General features: G+C 42.2%; 3 protein-coding genes across 3 annotated transcripts; all 3 read right to left on the bottom strand.

Annotated features, from left to right (window-relative positions):
* Positions 1-1,241: 1,241 nt before the first annotated feature.
* LOC104114863 (uncharacterized) lies at positions 1,242-1,946 on the bottom strand. The gene has a single exon (XM_009625402.2). It carries the CDS (start codon positions 1,944-1,946, stop codon positions 1,242-1,244), a length of 705 nt encoding a protein of 234 aa, XP_009623697.2.
* Positions 1,947-5,422: 3,476 nt separating this feature from the next.
* Positions 5,423-10,230, bottom strand: LOC104114858 (phosphatidylinositol 4-phosphate 5-kinase 2-like). Its single transcript, XM_009625398.4, has 8 exons — positions 8,635-10,230; positions 8,351-8,515; positions 8,070-8,235; positions 7,757-7,867; positions 7,489-7,682; positions 7,276-7,406; positions 7,088-7,181; positions 5,423-6,256 (listed from the first exon to the last, which is right to left on the bottom strand). The coding sequence occupies exons 1-8, from the start codon at positions 9,870-9,872 to the stop codon at positions 5,950-5,952; spliced, it is 2,406 nt and encodes an 801-aa protein (XP_009623693.1). The 5' UTR covers positions 9,873-10,230; the 3' UTR covers positions 5,423-5,949.
* A 6,865-nt stretch (positions 10,231-17,095) lies between these two features.
* Positions 17,096-20,146, bottom strand: LOC138909963 (uncharacterized). The gene is made up of 2 exons (XM_070201180.1): positions 19,979-20,146; positions 17,096-17,557 (listed from the first exon to the last, which is right to left on the bottom strand). Exons 1-2 carry the CDS (start codon positions 20,144-20,146, stop codon positions 17,096-17,098), a joined length of 630 nt encoding a protein of 209 aa, XP_070057281.1.
* Between the last annotated feature and the right edge of the window lie 2,274 nt (positions 20,147-22,420).

The following is a 22,420-nucleotide window of genomic DNA, read 5'->3' on the forward strand; positions in this document are numbered from 1 at the left end:
CGTAGAACCTGGATGGACTCGGGAGTCCATTCAAGGTCGTTATCCTTCTTGAGTACGCTAAAACATTTGTGGCATCTATCTGATGACCGCGAGATGAACCTTGATAGTATGGAGATTCGACCAGTCAACCTTTAGACTTGCTTTTGGGTGGTTAAGAGTTCTGGTATCCCATCGATAGCTTTGATTTGGTCTAGGTTGAACTCGATCTCTCGTTGCGACACCAGAAAACCCAAGAATTTTCCCGAGGCTACGTCAAATGCACATTTATCCGGGTTCAGCTTCATTCCGTACCATCTGAGTATGTCGAAAGTTTCTTTTAAATTATCGATGTGATCCTCTTCCTTTTCATACTTGACCAACATATCACTATATATACCTTCATGGTCTTACCGAGCTAGTTGTTGAACATCTTTGTTACCAATCTTTGATAAGTAGCCCCCGTATTTTTCAACACAAACGACATGACCCTATAGAAATACGTTCCTTGGTGGGTGATGAACGTGGTCTTCTCCTAATCTTCTTCCTACATAAGAATTTGGTTATAGCTTGAGTAAGCATCCAAGAAACTCAATAGTTCGTGTCCGGCTATTACGTAGATGAGTTGGTCGATATGGGGTAATGGGAACGAATCCTTCGGACATGCTTTGTTCAAGTCTGTGAAATCCACGCACATCCGCTATTTCCTATTTTCTTTTTGACCATACTACATTGGTGATCCACTTGGGGTACTTCGACTCCCTTATGAGCTGTTCTCTAAAAGTTGTATCACCTCTTCGCGAACTACATTGTTGATGGCGGAGTTGAACTTATGCCTGACCTGTCTTACTGGGGTTGAATGGGTCGACATTTAATTTGTGTGTAGCAATTTTCTTTGGGATGCCCGGCATATCTGTATGGCTGAAAGCAAACAAATCTGCATTAGCGATTAAGAATTGACTGAATTTATCGGGTTCCCGGAGTTTGCAGCCGATATAAGCCTTCTTGCTATGGTCGTTGGGATCTAATTGAATGGGGTCGAGGTCTTCTATGGCCCAACTTGTAGCCTCGATCGTGTCGGGGTCCATGATGATGTCCCTGATTTCTTCTTTTGTCGACCTCGACCTTGTTGATTTCTATGCCTCTTTTTGCTAGTCTTTTTTTCTGTTGGGTCCCCGTGCTGTCTAAGGCAATGCAGTAGCATTCCCGGGATGTGCGTTGTTCTCCGCATATGCTGAATATTCCCTATGGTGTTGGGAATTTAATTACTTGGTATAGGCTGCAGGGATGGCTCTCATGGGATGTACCCATGGTCGTAACACGATGGCGTTATACGTGGTAGCCTGCTCCATGATATGGAATGTCATCTCTAGAGTCACGCCCCCGGCCAAGACGATGAGTGTAATTTCCCCGGATGTCCGCTCAACTACATTATTAAAACTATTTAGCGTGATACGGCGCGGCACTATCTTATCATCGAGTCTCATTTGGGTAAGGACTCGGGGATGGATAATGCATGTGCCACTTCCATCGTCCACCATGATGTATTTCACATCGGTATCTAAAATGCGTAAAGTAATAACGAGGGCATCATTATGAGGAAAAGTCAAATCGTCGGCATCCGACTCGTTGAAGATGATACTTTCTTCGAGTCCGTCGTGTTGTTCGCGCGTGATAGACCATTTGAGCTTGTAAGTAGTAGTGAAGTTTACGTCATTGATAGAGTCGTCGCCACCGCCGATTATCATGTTGATAATACAGGCTAGCGATAGCGGCTTTGGTGGGCCATGATGTTCACATCCTCTGGCGAAGTTGTTTCTCCCCTTATTGCTTAACAGCTCTCTGAGATGCCCTTGTCGCAACATGTTTACGGCTTCTTGTCTGAGGATGCAATCTTCTGTTTTGTACCCACGTTCCTGGTGGAACTCACAGAGGGCGTCGAATTTTCTAGTGTTCGGATCTGATCTCATCTCGGCAGCTACTTCACCTTTGTTCCGAGTTTCTCAAGAGCATAGACTATTTCTGTAGGCGACACACAAAAATTGTGAGAAGATAATAAAAGGGGCATACCTCTTTCATTTCGGTGAGTCCATGTCCTCGGCCTGGATGTGCCTGCCTCATAGCGGGGGGAAGGGGCGGTGGCCTCCCTGCATATGGTTTATGTCGCTCCCTATTGGGTCATAGAACCGAGTGATCCCTCTTTATGTTGTTTCTTCATTCTTTTCTGGATCCGTTTTTCACCGATGCTAGCCGATGAGTTGGTCCGTTGAGGTCGTCCTCGTCTACTCGGACCTCAGCGCAATAAGCATTATGGATTTCGTCCCAAGTGGTTGGAGGATATTTCATTAATCGACTCAACAGTTTTTTGGTTGCTCTTGAACCATCTCTGCTCAACCCGTTCTGGAAAGCGGCGACCACCATACCTTCGGATACGTTCAGTAGAGTCGTCCTTACTCTGTTGAATCGGGCGAGGAAGTCCCTAAGTCCCTCTCCCAAGGACTATTTAATAGTGAATATGTCATTTACTCTGGCTTCAGCCTTCTTGGCTCCGGCATGGGCGGCTACGAACTTATCAGCCATTTCCTCGAAAGTCTCTATGGAGCGGGCTGGGAGCTGTGAATACCATATTAATGCTCCTCCAGTAAGGGTCTCGCCAAACTTCTTTAGCAAAATAGAGGACACTTGTTCCTTAGTGAGGTCGTTTCCTTTCACGGCGGTGACGTAATGAGTCACATGATCCTCAGGATCAGTCGTTCCGTCGTATATTCTGAGGTACGACGGAATTTTGAAGGTCTTTGGTATGGCAAGCGGGGCTGCATTTTCGTTGTATGACTGCTCTATGAACCTGTCGGTGTCCCTCTTTGGCAGCATCTTAGGAGCGCCTGGTATCTTGTCGACCTGTTCTTGGTGCTCTTTCATCTGGTCTCGGAGTGCTTTGCTTTCATTCTCCATTTCTTCCATTCTTTTTAGAACGGTAGTGAGAGCGTTGTCACCTGCACTGTTAGTAATATTGTGGGTTATACATGTCGTTGGAGGGTTTGGTTAGTTGCACTGCTAGTCTGTTTGTTGTATCATGTAAGCCCTTGCAGTTTCTACAGTTATGCCTGGAGCAGGTTTGTTGAGGACGCTCACTAACGTGTCGATCAGCGATGCTTCGAGGAGTTTTTACACAGCTGGGGGCGTCCCTTCTTCTGTAGACGTGAGGCCCCTCTTCCACTGGGTTTTGTTATGCTGCAGTGTGGGGGAGGTGACCTTTCGCGCCTAGGGAACGCGTTGGGCGTCGCATTCTCGCCTGCTGTTTCGCAGCTTTCGTTGATAATATTCATGAGTTTGGTTGGGAAGTCACTTGTTACTTTTGTCCTTTCTCCTTGGTTACCTGCCATGTGGGGTTTTGTATGCACAAAGAAAGGAGATCTCGGGGGCTTTTGATGTTAGTGACTTACGATAATCGTAGATCTAGAGGGAACTAAAAATTTTAACTAAGAAATTCCCACAGACGGCGCCAATATTGTTTGACCAAAAATATAGATCTTGGTTCAACTAATTAGATTTATACAAATGAGGGATAATCTTAGCTAACGATAATATCCCAAAGATGGAGCTCTAAAAAGCGCAATGAATACTACGTAGATGTATTTTAATAATGGTGGCAGCATACAATCAATGTTCCAGGAATCAAAGGCAATAATGTAGCATTCAAAATCAATAAATAACAATAAATGATATTTAAGTAAATAAAATGAATGAATCACCCAAGAAAGAAAAGAATCATTGAATGTTCTTTCTGACAATGATGAGTGATGGATAAACCTTTGAATATCTGAGTTGTTCTCGAATTTAGTGGAAAAGTGTAGACAAGAATCTTAGTAAAAAGGTGATATTTGTAAGCTTGCAATGATATTCGATTCTCTCTAATGTCAAAGTGTATTTTTACAAGTGAATATCACATGTCCTCTATCATTGTGTCTTTTTCTTTTTTTATTTATAAGGAACATGTTCCTAAAAAATCCTAATAGTACAAGTGCGGGGAATATCCACTAGAATATTCTCTTTAATGTCTTATCTTGAAACTAGCCGTTATAATCCTTGTTGACTCCTCGACTTCGGCCATTGTTAACTCTTCGACCACAGACTTCGTCGCTTCTTAGGTCATTTCGACAAATGACGACTTGGGAACGTTTCCCCCAGTATTACCTTAGCTTAAATATCCTAAAAATAGATTTTGACTCATACAGGCACCTGCATTGGAACCGAAAGTAAAATGCTCCCTAATACAGCCGATTTTATAATTTTAACAAGAAATTAAAACAATAATTCACTAAACTAATCTCTAGTAAACTCACTAAAGGACACCCTTCACTTGTAAAATATTTCTATGATGGGTTGATAACAGAATCCCGTACAGAGTGATACAGACCCATGCTTACGATCTGAGCTAACAGACACAGCAAAATCCTACTATATAAGTACGTGTAAAAAAGAACTAGTAGGTCAAAAGGAAGGAAGAAACCACAGTAAAAAGAAGAAAGTGGGGCCCTGTTCACCTCGTCGACAGCCCACTGACTTTGACTCCTACAGTTAAAAAAATCCTACACAAATTCCCAGCAAAGGCCAAAGGAAATTGAATTGACAAAGTAGCCCTCAAAACCTCATTGGAATTACAGTAACAACTGTAATTTTATTGATGTTTTGATTGTGGGATTCTAAGCTTGAGACCAATTTGAGTCAAATGTCTCTGGCATATCCGCATTATGCTTTAACGACTGCTCCAATCTTCAAAAGAAGAGAAAAAACACCCGACTTTTCTATTTTATCTTCTTTTTTCCTTAAAAATAGCTTACGTAGAAACTTAGGAACACCTCAATTATTTTACCGAAGACGCACTAGTTATCTCCTCTAAGATATAAACGTGACCCAAAGTTAACACACTTCATTAACGACCAGGCCAAATTAAAATATATAATTTTCACTTTCATGTTTACTCTATATAATCATAAATGACAAGGACTAGAAAACATACAAATTCTTTTCCGGTTATAACACGACCACCAAAGAAATGGTGCAGAAAGGACAACCCCATTTATTGTAAACTCACTCTATCAGCAAAAGAGGGACAAATTCAACAAACCCACGCCAACTCCAACACAGTAAAAGGAGGAAAGGGCAGAAAAACAAAAGTGAGCAAAGACAGGACTGGACCAGCCAGCGCATCTTTAGTCTCTGCTTTCTCCCCTTTTCATGTTACTCTCAGTATACAAAAACTCTCTTCCTCTGCCCCCAATGCAATGCCTCTTTCTTTCTTTCTTTCACTGCTATCAAAAGAAAAGCAACCAAAATGACAGCACCACCACCACCCCCGCCGACCCCAGCAGCAGAGATGACAGAGACATAGTTCTTCCGTGCAGTCACTTTACTATAAACATCATAAATAACAAGAATTTAGACATCCACACAAATATATATTTTTCATAATCTATTCAACCTCCTCATCCTATATGCTGTACACTTTTGATTATTTAAAAGTCCTTTCCTCCCTCACTCCAATCTTTTTTGAATCTCACTGAGAAAACTTGCTCAGTTCCCTATGCTCATCTTTCAAATCTTCACATTCCTTGGTAACCCAAAAAAGAAAAAAAATATCCCTAAAACTAAAACAAAAAATAACTCATATTACCTTCTTACCCACCCCCATGGAATGTACACAGAACTTACACTCAACCAGTGGCTGATCCATAAAATTCAGCCACTAACCCCACCAAGCACCGCGCATGAATAGTATATCCGAGCCAAAAAATGTCTTCGCCCATGACTGCCGGAGCCAATATTTTTTCCGATTATGACCACCGGTAGCAGCCGCCACTCACCCATTCCAGGCAATGTGCTTTACACCACTTGGGATTCCAGATTCATTGAAGAATCTTTATAATTTAACACTTTTTGTTTGCTGTTTGATTTTTTCATTCTCTTGCCCTATCACCTGTCTTCGACAAAAATTCTGCCTATGAAATTCCGAAACCTCTTCGAGTAGAGTTTTGGATCTACAGCTGAGATTGAGGTTGGGTCAGCTTGCAAGGATTTGTAAGCATGCTCGAGCTTCTTGCTAATATCATAATCCTGCAGGATGTCAATGATCCCAAAGTACAGGACTACTTCGTAGACTTCCCCACGTGAAGGAGGCAAATTACAGAACCCACCGGGAGTATACTGATCAAAATCACTCCTTCGTGCCACCCGCTCTGCTCTAGCAGGCATGTTAGCACCCAACTTAATTAAGGGCTTCCTGTAAAGATACAAGTAACTTCAAAATCAGGAATGGTTTGAGAAACAAAACTATCTTAAACACACACAAGTATTAGGGCAACATGGACAAAGCAATGTAAATTAGCAAGCTTTTTACTCTATCAGAAAACACTGTCGTCGTGGCTGCAAAATCTTATTTTGTGGTATCACAAGTGATACTCAAGAAATTGCTTTCCACATTAACTATAGTGCTAAAATATATATTAGCTATAAATTAAAGTCAGTAAGGAGTTTCAATTTTGCCCGAAAAATACTGTAGTAATTTAAGTTTACAACTCGAGGGCAGTTATAGCAGTTGAAGAGCAATATAATATAGTAAGACATGCTTCTTATCCAGGGTTTAAATAATAACACCTTGGTCCAGTTGTTCCCATAAAAAATGTTGTCTACTAATCCCTCAAAAAAGTTGCAGCAACAAACCAAGCAATCTCTCACTAATTCCAACTACCAATCTCAAATTCATGGAGAATCATCACAATCCAAAGACTACTTAGTGACAGAAGAACTAGCGTCAATATAGCCCCTAATGACATACAAATACAAGCACAGACGTTAATAGAGCAATGGACTACTATTTTCCTTCAAGGTGTCTGGTAGGAAGGTCTTAACGCGCTACTTCTCTGCAATCTTTTTAGTTCTACATTTATTGTAAGCCTCAAAAAGAAAAATGTGTAAGTCACCAAGGAATTGTGAATCGGAAAAAAACATAAAGTATCTCCATCATATCGAGATTTCTTCAAGTAATGCCACAGAACAAAAGTAAACTCCAGGACAATAGCTAATTAACAGCAGCCAGAAGGACTATGCTTACCGGCCAGCAAGAACTCTATCCATGTCTTGTAGCTCAGCTTCAAGGAAACGACAACCACGCATAAACTTCTCATTTTGGTATGAATCATTCTTACCTGAAAAGCAAGCAGAGATTCCTTTTATTGTTGTTCTGGACTCCACATTATTACACCAGCTTTAGAATAAATCTCTTACAAATGTGTAACCTACCAGTACGCAAGAGGAATGGTGACAAACCCATCTTGTCACCTGTATTATCATCTCGGAAGTGAAGACCAACCAAGAGACTGTAGTCCATGATTCGCTCAGCTTCCAAAAATTCACAATCACGATCGATTTGTCTGCAACGAAGTTAAACCAATTGAGTCATGAAAGTACAGAATGACGGAATAAATTTTGTGACAACGGAATTCCCATACTTACTTGATCAGGTCCTCATACCAGTTCCGCTGGAGACGGAACACATAGTTCAGATCAAGGTCCTTAAGGGTAGTGGTTTCATCAATTTCTCCTTCTGGTTTATCTGTTGTGCGGCCATGCGAGGAACCTTTCAGGTCAAAGCGTCTGTGAATACGATATTCTGAGCAGAACATGTTGCCCATTACAATGAACCGCGTCTGCACCCAATCAAAGCATACAATATCAGACATGAACAAAGAGTCTAAGTTAATTTCAATTCTGACAGACATACCTTGACACCACCAACTGGTTTGACGCAGTGGACACCATAGAATTTTGTGACAAGTGTATTTTCATAACGACAAACATGTTGATAGTAACTTGGTAGCATCTTAATAAGCACCTGAATAAAGATTGCAAAATTCAAACCCATTAGAAAATTGAGCATGTCATCATCATTGTTTAACAGAGACAAATATCTCATATACCCAAGCCAAAAACAATTAGAAATTAGAATGAAATATACAGATAACCAACCACAGTATGACGACCTGTTTCACGAAATGTATCAATTCAAGTGCAAGTCAAAGAGGTAGGCAACTAACCTTGACTTCTGATTTTTTCACTGTTTTGATCATAAACCTATCATCCTGAGTCAAATAAAAGAAGCTTCCACTCTTCCCCGGAGAAGAAAGCTCTCTCAGGGCATCATTTCCACATATTGCTAACATGTAATCTGCAGGATCCACTTGGAATAGTTCCCTCAAATGTCTGTATAATCCAACAACCAACCAACCACTTTAAAGTCTTTCATGGTTTTTAACAAAGATCAAGTAATACAATATAAAATACAACTTATAATTTACATATTTCAAGAAATGAATACCTAAACACCACCGGGCAATAATCCTTCCAACGGAAATCAGTAGATTGATGAGGGGGTGTAATCTTGGACCCTTCAGGAGGAAACCTAGTCCAGAACTTCTCATTAGGATCAAAATCACTAGTTTTAAGATCCCGCAATATCGAAGCATGCTTCCCAACTGAATACCTGTAAAAACCACCATGGATTCAGCTATACAACAATTTTATAATCAAGAAAAAATCAAACTGAAATAGAACAACATCCAATATACTGGCAATCCACAACTTCATTCTAATTAATATTACCTAATGCCCAACTGGAGATTGAGCATCAAATCATAATTCTTATGCCCTTTGGATATAGTCTGTCCTGGCTTCTTTTCTTCTCTGCTAAAGCAACAAGGATTTCTCCTAAACTGCTTAAGTCCGTCTCGATTGAACCCGAATCCATCCCTGTAAATCATGGAGGCCTCCACACTATCAATAATATCACAAGTAATATCACCAGCTTCACCATCAGATTCCCAAATGCATATCCTTGGAAAATTTCTTTCTGTCACGCTTCCCCTTGCTCCATCTACTGATGACCTTTTCTTCCCCATATTCATCACTACAACCCCACCACCACAATCATCATTTTCCATTAATGGTGCTGCTAACTTATGCCCAAAAAATCCCCCCAAAAAAGCATCCTCTTTAACACTGAAATCAGTACTATTATTAGTACTAGTCTTATTGTTGTTTGCTGGATAAAAAGTACCATTAAGAATTTGGCTATGCTGTTGCTGATTCTTGGTCCAACACCCAATATAGCAACTCCCATCAGGCCAAGTGAAAACCCCATGACCTTTAGGAACACCACTTTCCCAATTCCCATCATACCTATTCCCATTTGCCCAAATTAAAACACCTCTACCATGAATATCCCCATTTTTCCATTCACCAACATACTCATTACCATTTTTCCAAACATATCTCCCTTGTCCATCTTGTAAATTCCTCTTCCAGTGCCCTTCATAATAATCCCCATTACTGTAGTGTTTTTGCCCGTAGCCATGTTTTCGATCCGCGGACCATGAACCTTTATACATATCCCCATCGGATCCGATAAACGTACCCGAACCCTCCATCCGACCTGACTTGAATTCGCCTTCGAATGTAGCTCCAGATGGCCACGAGAACTTTCCTTTTCCGGATGCTTTGCCTCTTTTCCACTCCCCTTCGTACATACACCCATCTTTCCATAAATACTTGCCGGATCCATGAGGTGAACTGCCGGAGAAGTTACCTATGTACAGATCCCCGTTAGGAAGGTGCTTTTCAACTGCGTTTGAGGTTGTAGTAGTGCTAGTACTGGTTGTACCGAATGCTGTAGTGATTGTACTATCCGTAGGAATGATTCTCCGGGATGCTGCTTGGGATTTGCTCCGAGGAATGATGATAACTGACCTCGGTGTTGTAGCTGTAGTCGTTTCTAGTATCTTCTCCTTTTCCTCCTCATCCACTTCCTTAGTAATTTTCGATAATATCAAAGTCTCAGGCATTTCACCTTTTTCGTCAATAATGTCAAAAATGGTGTTCTAATACTGCAACTCGGTTTGAACTATTGCCGGAAATGGATTTGCCGGAGCATCTCCGGCGACGTCTATTTCTTCCTCTTTGCAATATCCGTCGGTGAATATGTATATTATTTTTTGGTTCTGGATTTTTTATTTTATTTTTTCTCTCTAGAGAGGGAAAGAGGATAGATAGAGAGAAAGAGAGAGGGGGGCACGATTGGCTTTGCTTTGCTGTTTTGGAAAGAACGATGTAAGAACTAAGAACTGAGAAAAAGAATGAATACAAACAGGAGTTTTGAGGGAATCACAAGAAAGAGAGAGAAATTAAGATGTAAGAAAAGAAATTATTAAAATTAAAATTCTACTAGTATACTAATAATAAAGTAGAGAGAGAAGGGGAAAAAATGAAGAAAGAGAAGTGGACACGGTGCCCCAAGGAAATGTGAACTGTGGGGGAGGGGGGAGGGGAGAGGTTTGCTTTTAGTTTTGGTTAATTGAACAAAAATGTCAATTACACTTTCCACACACTACTCCCTAGTGAACTTAAATGCTACATCTGTCCAACTAATTTGATTTATTTTCATTAATGAAATTAGTGGTGAAGAAATTTGTTGTTTTCATAAGAACTTCTTTACAGTAATACAAAAAAAAAAAAATTATTTTATCTATCTCAAAGTAGTAAAAATTTTAAAAGCTGGATCGCAGTTGATACAATTAATGCTGAAGAAAAGGTTGTAGAAATTAGAAAGAGTTTAATCTAATAAAAAATATTTATATAATTGGATCATTTACAATATAATTACAAGTAATACAATTTAATAAGTATAAGTTATTAACCTAGGGTTATATATATATATATATATAACACCTAAATCCAATTTGAAATTATCCTACACAAGCTTCCTAGAGTATATTTTATAGTATTTGGAATTGGAAATGACATCCCATTGTAGTAAACTCCCTCCCTCATTTTTTGAACAAATCTCGGCCTTGTACTTCTAAATCTACACCAGAGATCCTTATGTATATTTCCAGATCAGAAAAACCAAGGCAAACAGCTGTTGGTTGTTGGTAACTTGGTATTGCCTTAATGATATGCACTTTCGAAATCAAATCTTGTTTTAACCTAAATTGTCTAATCAAATCAGTTTTTTTTTCCTAAGCTAAAATTCCCAAACTTAGGAGTATATAACAACAACAACAACAACTCAGTATAATTTCACTAGTGGAGTCTGGGGAGGGTAGTGTATACGCAAACCTTACCCCTATCCTGGGATAGAGAGGCTGTTTCCAAAATGACCCTCGACATCCTTCCCTCCAAGAACTCCTCACCTTGCTCTTGGGATGACTCGAACTCACAACCTCTTGGTTGGAAGTGGAGGGTGCAAGAGCAATATTATTCAAGGAAAAGTGAGCCTGATTTTCTAATCCAAATATTGTTCTCTCTAGTATTACACCTTTCTTAATTCCAAAAATAATTGCAGAAGCTTGATAAAAAAACAACTAGTGCAGTGTTTACCCGAAAAATCGGATAATATTAAATTTGTGTATGGTTCTAAAGATATGTGATACGATTTGATACAAATCGTATAGAGAAATAGAAATATGTGTATTCTTGACTATGAGAATGGGAACAGTGAGCAAAAAGAATGAATAAAACAAAGCAAAACAAGCACAAGGACATATCTTTCAATATCAGAAGTGATCTTTTGTTACAGTGTATTCTTCGTCCTCTATGCTTACAAGGATTCCCCCTTTTATAATAGAGGGATCCTACTTTATTTATAATAAAATAAAGCGTGGAGGACTCATGATTAATTGTCTCTTCCTCGATTCCCGCCAAGATTCTCTCTCTTAGTGCGGTCATAACGGCTCTTGTCTGTGAGCTCGACACTGGCTCGAACTCGTAATTGGGTCGAGCCCTCGGTTTTGGCTTGAGTTTGACCTCCGGGGTGGGCGTAGCGCATTTCTGACCTCGAAGCAATGCCTTGCAGATCGATTTGGTCACGGGCTGGATAAAAGTATCGAGCCGACTCCTCGATCAGCCTTCGGACTCGAGGCTCGTTTGTACTGCCTTCGGAACTCATCCCAAAATCCCACTCCGGTTGCTTACCATTTGAACTCGATCGAACGTAGGAAAGCCGAAATCTATTTCGACCGTATACAGATAGTCCCCTCGTTTCTCAGGAAGGATGTGGTGAGAATCAATATGATCTTCGACGGTTCGATCGAGTTATAAGCTAACGTTTTCACAAGGCTCGATCATGACGTATGTGATAGCTGTCTCATCGATTTAATCTTTTCAAAGTATTTAATGCATGTCAGACGGTGGTCGGCCACCTCTGATATTGAACCGTCACGATGCAAGCCTATAAATAACCCCTCCATTTAACATTTATCACTTTTACATCTTTCACTCTTCCAAATTTTCTTACCCTTTCTCTCTATTTCGCCGCTTGCATAGCCCATCTACACCAACTTTTCATCTTCCTTTACCTTTCTTTCTCTCATATCAATGGCTAAAACTTCAAAAACTGTACCTCAGAAGGAGAAAGCTTCTTCTTCACGGCCGTCCGGCGACAAGGCGTCGGTGGAGCCGCCTACCTATGAGTATGTTCCCGGCCCGTGTACTCTGAAGATCGATTTTAAGGTTGAGAATCCTTCATCTGTTCCAGGTCGATGTGAGCATGTGTCGATGTACATATGCTCGATAACGGAGGGTCATCTCGAGGCTATGAGGAAAGACTGCAACTGGGGTTCCGAGGTTGTGTTGCAAATTCCCTCCCCCGAAGAGAGCGTCATCACCCATGTGGAGGGGTTTTTAAGTGTTTACACCTACCCTTTCACGTTGGGTCCCGTCGACCCGGTAATCATCGATTTTTACAAGAGATATCAGGTCACCCTTGGTCAAATTCATCCCTCTCTATGCGTATAGTAACCTTACTTTGCTTCTTCTCCAACAAGGTCGGGGGGCGGGAATTTTCCCTGAATCACCTCATATGACTGTATCGGCCTCAAATCTTTCGAGGACTAATCAGGCTTCATCGTCGGGCGTCGAAGGCTTTGATATCGAGCATCGACGAAGACAAGTATCGGGGTTGGATGGGCCGTTATATCCGGGTGAGGACTCGTGACCTCATTCCGGAAGAGAAGATGTCGTTCCCCGAGGAATGGAATTTCGACCGTAAGTGGTTTTCATAAGACGTTGCTTTTCGTATCTTTTTCCGATTTTATCTGATGTCTTTCTTCAACATACAGCTGCCCCTTGAATGCCACAAGCAGTACCCGACCTCGAGGATTGGGTTCGGAAGTTAGCCTTGACTTTCTCTTATGCCGAACGCGCTTGGCGTGATTTGACAAAAGGTAGATGAGAGGTCAAGAATCATGGTAAAGGTTACTTCTCGTGTTCTTCGAAATACTTTTTATTCTCCATTCGTCACTGATTTTCTTTCATACAGGTGTAACCAAGGATGCCGTTTTGAGGCCTTCGAGTGGTGAAGAAGGAACCAAGTCCCCGGTCCCGGAACCGGGGAAAGATAAGAAGCGAAAAGCTGTCTCTCGGCCAGAGGACCCCAAGCCCAAAACTTGAAGGGTGAGGAGGAAGTCAATCTCTCTTTCGATGGACTCGGTGCAACAACTGAGAGAAGAAGAAGAAGAAGAAGAAGAAGAATATGATGCCTCGGCTTTGGTGATCCGACCTGTGAAAGCTATCGAGGTTGCCAAAGCTTCTGAGCCGATGGCGGCTGTACCGGTCGGGGTTGGTTCCGGTACCCCGAGTCTCGATCAGAGCATCCCGGGCGATTCGCTTGGGACTGTGACAATGGATCATTTGCCTTCTCTTCCAACCTTTTCTGAGGAGGCGTTAAAGGAGGCTCGAGAATTGAAGACCCCCGATATGTGCGGAGGCTCTAGTGTAGGGGACCCTTTTTGGGATTGCTTTACTGGAGTCAATGATGTCTCCAACATTGATGATGCTTCTCTTCTCCTAGAAGAGGCCCAACATTTCATTTCTCGGGTAATGATTTTACTGTACTTGGTTTCTTCGTTCTTTTCCAAGCTTGACTTGTGTTCTTTTCCTACTATGCAGGCAATTAGCAGGTTTTGAGTCGACCTCAGCCAGTGCGAGGTTGAGCTTCAGAAGGTCTCGGGGGAGATAGATGCTCTACGGCTTCTTTGCAGCCAAAAGGACGAGACTATAAAGGACCACCAAGCAGATTTGGCTAAGGCTCGTGAAGAAGAGGACGAACTAGATAAGCAAGTGAGCCTCGTTCTGTTAGAGTATGGGTTTGACTCAACTGTGGAAGTTAACCATTCGTTATCTCAGCTGCAGCAAAAAGTTGAAAAGATCGGGTTACTTCGGGAAGAAGTCGATCAAATCAAGGCTGAATGTAATCGGTGGAAGGAGACTATCGACCGCCTGGCTGTGGAAAAAGAAACCATCTTGGCCAAATTAGTATCGCCCGATGTTCAGCTTCGAAGCGTCAAGCAAAAGGGTTCGGCTCAGGCTAAGAGGATCGAGAAGCTTGAAACACGGCTTGCTGAGGCCAAGGCGGAGGTTGAGTCATCGAAAGTCATGGTGGACAAGTCCATTGTCGTGTATCGGGCTGATGCCGAGGCTACTCAGATGGAGGCACGAGAGGCGGCGGATACTGCCGACACTCGAGCACATTGGGTTGCCGAACTTGCTAAGTGTCGGTCTCGGAGGGAGACCCTCGAGGAGATACACGTTCGAGGTTTCGACCTTGCTGAAGAGATAAAAAAGGCTAAAGAGCTCGAAGCTGAAGCTGAAACCTTGGCTTCTGATGGCGATGATGATGATGGTAGTAAGAGCGGATCCGAGGACCGTGGGGAGCCCGATAGAGAAGAAACCGCTCCTGAGGATGACCGTGAAGCTTAGTCCTTGGTTTTTTCGTTTGTAATCAATCGTGTAGATAATTTTGTATATAGACAACTTTGCCGACCTGCTTCTGTTTTGTGAAGTTTTTATACATGCCTTATAAATGTTTTCACAATGATTTAAACAACTTAATCAAATTCTGGATTTTGTAGCCTCTATAATCGAGCGACTGCTTATTTGAATTTGAAGTGGTGTAGCCCTTAGGCGTAATGGTCGAGTGAGTGCTTGCTCGAACTCGAAGTAAAAGCAGCTCGTAGGCTTAGTAGTCGAGTGAATGATTCGAACTCGAAGTCATGTAGCCCGTAGGCGTAATGGTCGAGTGAGTGCTTGCTCGAACTCGAAATAAAGTAGCCCGTAGGCTTAGTAGTCGAGTGAATGATTCGAACTCGAAGTAATGTAGCTCGTAGGCGTAATGGTCGAGTGAGTGCTTGCTCGAACTCGGACTAACGTAGCATGTATGCTTAGTAGTCGAGTGAATGATTCGAACTCGAAGTAATGTAGCCCTTAGGCGTAATGGTCAAGTGAGTGCTTGCTCGAACTCGAAGTAAAAGCAGCCAGTAGTCGAGTGAATGATTCGAACTTGAAGTAATGTATCCCGTAGGCGTAATCGTCGAGTGAGTGCTTGCTCGAACTCGAAATAAAGTAGCATGTAGGCTTAGTAGTCGAGTGAATGATTCGAACTCGAAGTAATGTAGCCCGTAGGCATAATGGTCGAGTGAGTGCTTTCTCGAACTCGAAATAAAAGTAGCATGTAGGCTTAGTAGTCGAGTGAATGATTCGAACTCGAAGTAATGTAGCCCATAGGCATAATGGTCGAGTGAGTGCTTGCTTGAACTCGAAATAAAGTAGCCCGTAGGCTTAGTAGTCGAGTGAATGATTCGAACTCGAAGTAATATAGCCCATAGGCATAATGGTCGAGTGAGTGCTTGCTCGAACTCGAAATAAAGTAGCCCGTAGGCTTAGTAGTCGAATTTATCTTAACTCTGTTTGTGTAATAAATCTCCAAATATAGGAGTTTTTCTTGGATATAAGATATCGGTAAAGAGGAGAACTTTCTTTGCAAGTCACTATACATGTGTTCATGTTTCGCACCTGGGTTCGGGCCAACTACATGAGCATGGTTCGTTTTGACCATTTGGCTCTTACAACTTTTCCTATTGGAACCCCGTTGTTGCGAAATAACTTTCTTGCATCAGAACTTGATATATTTGAAGGCTAATGCCCCTTAGTATTCGAGGTCGATTATAAAGAGGCCCCGGATACTGTTGTAAGTGCAGCACGATCTTTGGTTGCCTCATTAAAAACCTTGCAGAAAAACCCATTTGGGATAAAACCGGTCTAAGAAAAAAAGAGTGCAACGTGTGCTTTCGGACCTTAGCAGTAGTATCGTTTTAGATGTGACACATTCCAATTGCTTGATAGCTGTTTGCCGTTTATAATGCCGAGCATGTATGATCCTTTTCCGACGTTCTCGAGAACCTGATATGGTCCTTCCCAATTTGGTCCTAATTTTTTCCTTTGTTCGGATTTCGGGTATTGATGGTGACTTTCCTTAGTACTAAGTCCCCGAGCTTGAAATGGCGGAGCTTGGTTTTTCGATTATAATATCTTTCGATTCGCTGCTTTTGGGCGGCCAATTGGACGAGAGCAGCTTCTCGTCTTTCGTCTGATAATTCGAGGCTAGTGTTCATAGCCTTGTTATTTGATTCTTCCGTCGTGTATCAAAATCTGGTACTGGGTTCGCCGACTTCGACTGGTATCAATGCTTCGGACCCATATACTAAGGAGAATGGGGTCGCCCCCGTACTGGATTTCGACGTCGTTCGATATGCCCAAAGGACTTCGGGTAGGATTTCTCTCCACTTTCCTTTAGCATCGTTCAGCCTCTTCTTTAGGTTCTGAATGGTGGTTTTGTTCTTTGATTCGGCATGTCCGTTCCCACTGGGGTGATACGGTATTGATGATATCCTTCTTATTCTGTGTTCTTCAAAGAATTTCGTCACTTTGCTGCCCACACAATTGTTTACCATTATCACATACTATTTCATCGGGTATCCCGAATCGGCATATGATATGATCCCAGATAAAGTCTATAACTTCTTTCTCTCTTACTTTCTCGAACGCATGTGCTTCAACCTTTTAGAGAAATAGTCAGTCATAAATAAGATGAATTTGGTTTTACCTGGGGTCGATGGCAGAGGGCCGACGATATCCATTCCCCATTTCATGAATGGCTATGGGGATATGACCGAGTGAAGTTGCTCTCCGGGTTGATGGATCATTGGTGCAAACCTTTGACATTTGTCACATTTCAAACAAATTCCCTCGTGTCTTTGCCCATATCGATCCAATAATACCTTGTCCTGATTATTTTTTGGACTAATGAATCGGCACCGGAGTGATTCCCACAAGTACCCTCTTGCACCTCGCGTAAGATGTAATCAGTATCTCCTGGACCCAAGCATGCTACCAATGGTCCATCGAATGTCCTTCGGTATAACGTTCCATCTGAAGCCACCGTGAATCGAGCAGCTTTAGTCTGTAGGGCTCTTGAATCTTTAGGTTCTGATGGGAGCTTTCCGTTCTTTAAGTATTCAATATACTTATTTCTCCAATCCCAGGTTAAGCTTGTAGAATTTATCTCGGTGTGACCTTCTTCGATCACGGATCTCGAGAGTTGAACGACAGTCCTCGAGCTTAAGTCACCTTCCTCGACCGATGATCCCAAATTTGCAAGTGCATCAGCCTCACTGTTTTGCTCTCGTGGAACGTGCTGTAAATTCCATTGTTTGAAATGGTGCAAAATGACATGTAGTTTGTCCAAATACCTTTGCATTCTATCCTCTCTAACTTTGAAGGTTTTGGTTACTTGACTTACCACTAACAGAGAGTCATATTTGGCTTTGATGACTTCTGCTCCCAAGTTTTTAGCTAGCTCGAGACCTGCAATCATGGCCTCATACTCGGCCTCGTTGTTAGTCAATCTGGAAATTTTAATAGATTGCCTAATGGTGTTACCTGTGGGTGGCTTTAAAACTATGCCCAACCCGGACCCTTTTACGTTCGAGGCTCCATCCGTAAAAAGAGACCCTCGAGGACGTACCCGATTTCAGCATGAATTCTTTTTCGACTTCGGGTACGGGGGTTGGCATGAAATCGGCCACGAAGTCTGCTAAAATTTGAGACTTGATGGCCGTACGGGGTTGATATTCGATATCGTACCCACTGAGTTCGACGGCCCATTTGGCCAATCAACCTGATAGTTCGGGTTTGTGCAAAATATTACGAAGTGGGTAAGTTGTTAATATGTATATGGGGTGACATTGAAAGTACGGTCTTAACTTTCTAGAGGCGCATATCAGTGCAAGTACCAATTTTTCTAAGTGCGGATATCTAACTTCTGCCTCTCCTAAGGTTCGACTTATATAATAAATGGAAAATTGGGTACCTTGCTCTTCCCGAACTAGGACACCGCTTACTGCGATTTCTGATACTGTCAAATATAAGCAAAGTTTTTCGTCTGCTTTTGGAGTGTGAAGTAGTGGTGGGCTCGACAGATATTGTTTCAATTCCTTCAGTGCCTGTTGGCATTCCGGGGTCCAAGTGAAATCGTTCTTCTTTTTGAGTAGGGAGAAAAATTTGTGACTTCGATCTGAGGATCTTGAAATGAATCGGCCTAAGGCATCAATTCGTCCTGTTAGCCTTTGTATAGCTTTTACGCTGTCCACGATGGTGATGTCTTCGATGGCCTTGATTTTATTAGGGTTAATCTTGATTCCCCGATTCGACACCATGAAGCCGAGGAACTTGCCTGAACTAACCCCGAAAACATATTTTTCGGGGTTGAGCTTCATGTTGTATTTCCTCAAAATCTCGAATGTTTCCTGCAAATGGGTTAAATGGTCCTCTGCGCACAGGGACTTAACTAACATGTCATCAATATAATCTTTTATTGATTTACCTATTTGTTCTTCGAACATTTTATTTACTAGGCGTTGGTACGTAGCCCTCGCAATTTTTAGCCCGAAGGGCATCATATTATAACAGTATGTTCCATATTTGGTGACAAATGAAGTCTTTTCCTGGTCCTCCGGGTTCATCCAGATTTGATTATACCCGGAATAGGTATCGAGAAAAGTGAGGATCTCGTGACCGGCCGTGGCATCGATCATGCGATCGATGTTGGATAGTGAAAAAGAATCTTTGGGGCATGCTTTGTTTAAATCCTTATAGTCCATGCACATTTTAAGTTTGTTTCCTTTTTTAGGCACTACAACTATATTGGCTAACCATTCGGATATTTCACCTCCCGAATGGACCCTATCTTGAGAAGTTCGGTTACCTCGTCTTTTATGAATGCGTATTTTACCTCGTACTGGGGTCTTCTCTTTTGCTTTACCGGTCTGAACTTAGGGTCCAAGCTTAGCCGATGCGTCGTTATGCCCGGTGGAATCCCTGTTATATCTAAATAGGACCAGGTAAAACAATCAATGTTATTGATAAGAAATTGAACGAGTTTCTTCCTGAGTTCGTGGCTCAACCCCGTTCCCAGGTATACCTTTCGTTGGTGTCCGTGCTCGATTAGTGTGACTTGCTCAAATTCCTTAATTGTTGATTTGGTGGAGTCGAAATCGTCGGGAATCGTGAAGGATCGGGGGACCCTCTGATCATCATCTTCTTCGATTATCTGGTTATCCGGTTGGGTCGAAGCCGATGTCTGTGATTGCTATTTGGTATCTCGTTCTACTTCTGAGCCTGATCCCTTTATTGGCGAAGACGAGAATATTGGTTTTGCTTCTTCGATGGCGAACATTTCTTTTGCGGCTGGTTGTTCTCCGTACACTGTTTGGAATCCTCTCGATGTTGGGAATTTGAGGACCTGGTGTAGGGTCGAAGGTACAACTCTCATGTTGTGAATCCATGGCCTTCCGAAAAGGGCATTGTACCTCATGTTGCCGTCGATCACGTGAAACTTCATTTCCTGGATGGTTCCAGTCACGTTTATTGGTAGAATTATCTCTCCTTTTGTGGTTTCACATGCCATATTGAATCCGTTTAGAACTAGGGTTGCGGGTACGATCTAGTCCCGCAGGCCGAGCTTCTTTACGACCTTCAATCTGATGATGTTGGCCAAGCTACCTGGATCAATCAACACACGTTTAACTTTAGTTTTATTCATGAGTACGAATATTACCAGCGCATCTTCATGAGGTTGTACGACCCATTCTGCATCTTCATCATTGAAGGACAAAGTTTCTATGGGTGTGTAATCCTGAGTTAGAGATCGCTTTTCTCTCACAATCGATGTTTTAGTGCGTTTAAGCATTTGTCCCTGAGAGTTATCGACACCGCCGATGATCATGTGAATGACGTGCTGTGGCTCTTCTTGCTCGTTTTGCTTGCCGAAATCCCTATTTTTGAAATGGTTCCTCGCCCTATCGCTCAAAATTCCCGAAGGTGGCCTTTGTTAAATAACAGGGCTACTTCCTCTCTTAGTTGCCTGCAATCTTCCGTTCTGTGGCCATGGGTGCCATGATATTCACACATTTGATTGGGATTCCTTTGGGCATGATCAGTCTGCAAGGGTCGAGGCCATTTAGTGTCTTTGATGCGTCCGATAGCAGACACGATGACGGATGCATCAACGCTGAAGTTGTATTCCGATAACTGAGGTGCTTCTATAGGATTGACATATTTATCAAAGCCAGTCTTGCTCATAAGTCCCCGAGAATTTTTCCCTCGATCAATCCTTTGATTGTTCCGAGCGGTATTGCTTGTTGAATCATTGTTCATCCGATCTGCGACGTACGATTGATATCGGTTTCTGTTCGATCTTTGTTCTCTGTCGATCTCTCTTTGGTTTTTAGTAGCTGACCTGTTCTGATGCATAGATCCATACGGAGCCCCAACTGGTCATCTTCGACCCTAATTTTCGACTGATATCAGTTATGTATATCTGCCCAAGTTATTGCTGGATACTCGATCAGATTTTGCTTCAGCCGACGTGATGCTATCAAACTTTGCTCGTTCAACCCTTGGGTGAAAGCTTGGATGACCCAATCGTCTGTTATCGGTGGCAATTCCATGTGTTCCATTTGACATTGGGATACAAATTCCCTCGGTATTTCATTACCCCTTTGCTTTACTTTGAAGAGGTCTGATTTCCTTGTTGCAACCTTTATGGCACCAGCATGTGCCTTTACGAACGAATCTGCCAACATGGCAAAAGAATCGATGGAATTTGGCGGCAGGTTGTGATACCAAATCTTCGCTCCTTTCGAGAGGGTCTCCCCGAACTTTTTCAACAACACGGATTCGATCTCACCGTCCTCTAAATCATTACCCTTGATGGAACATGTGTAAGAGGTGACGTGTTCGTTAGGATCAGTCGTACCGTTATATTTGGGAATTTCGGGCATACGAAATTTTTTGGGGATTGGTTTTGGGGCCGCACTCGAGGGAAAAGGCTTTTGTATGAATTTTTTCGAATCCAGCCCCTTTATCATTGGTGGAGCCTCCGGGATTTGATTGACCCTGGCATTGTATGTTTCTACTCTCTTATCATTGGCTTCGACTCATTTTGTGAGTTCCTCGAGCAATTTAGTAATTTCGGGAGTGGTTCCTAATTCTTGCTCGTTTGATTTCACTATGGCTAGCTCCGTTCTAGGGGTGATTTCTCGAAGCGGATTGGGATCTGGCCTGCTTTGTATATGAGTTTGGCTCTGCAACTGAGCTATCACTACTTGTTGGGCTTGTAATATCTCGAAGATCATACGTAAGCTGATTCCGATTTTCCCCACGTTATGAGTGTCTCGAGCTACGGATCGAGTACCACCCTGAATGCTTTTTTTCGGTTCGGAACGTTGGTTCGCCTCAAGAGCCACTTGCGAATTGACATCTAACGGTACTTCGATTCGAATTTCGGGTACTTCGATTCGAGCCTCAGTGCCATCGTCAAGTGGCCTTCCGGCCCCGGGTAATAAGGTGTTGGTTTCATCTTGAAGGCCGGCTTCGTGGTCGATAGGTAAAGTCATTGCTGATTCGAAGTTGTAAACTGGTGTGTACTGCAGATTTATATCAAACAATCACTGTTATCCTTAGCCCCATGGTGGACGCCAATCTGTTTACCCGAAAAATCGGATAACGTTAAATTTATGTATGGTTCTAAGGATATGTGATACGATTTGATACAAATCGTATAGAGAAATAGAAATATGTGTATTCTTGACTATGAGAATGGGAACAGTGAGCAAAAAGAATAAATAAAACAAAGCAAAATAAGCATAAAGAGATATCTTTCAATATCAGAAGTGATCTTTTGTTACAGTGTAATCTCTGTCCTCTATGCTTACAAGGATTCCCCCTTTTATAATATAGGGATCCTACTTTATTTATAATAAAATAAAGCATATAGTGGAGGACCCATGATGAATTGCCTCTTCCTCGATTCCCGCCAAGATTCTCTCTCTTAGTGCGGTCATAACGACTCTTGTCTATGAGCTCGACACTGGCTCGAACTCGTTATTGGGTCGAGCCCTCGGTTTTGACTTGAGTTCGACCTCCGGGGTGGGCGTAGCGCATTTATGACCTCGAAGTAATGCCTTACAGATCGATTTGGTCACGGGCTCGATAAAAA

The sequence above is a fragment of the Nicotiana tomentosiformis genome, chromosome 4 (genome assembly GCF_000390325.3).
Source record: "Nicotiana tomentosiformis chromosome 4, ASM39032v3, whole genome shotgun sequence".
NCBI classification, from domain to species: Eukaryota; Viridiplantae; Streptophyta; class Magnoliopsida; order Solanales; family Solanaceae; genus Nicotiana; species Nicotiana tomentosiformis.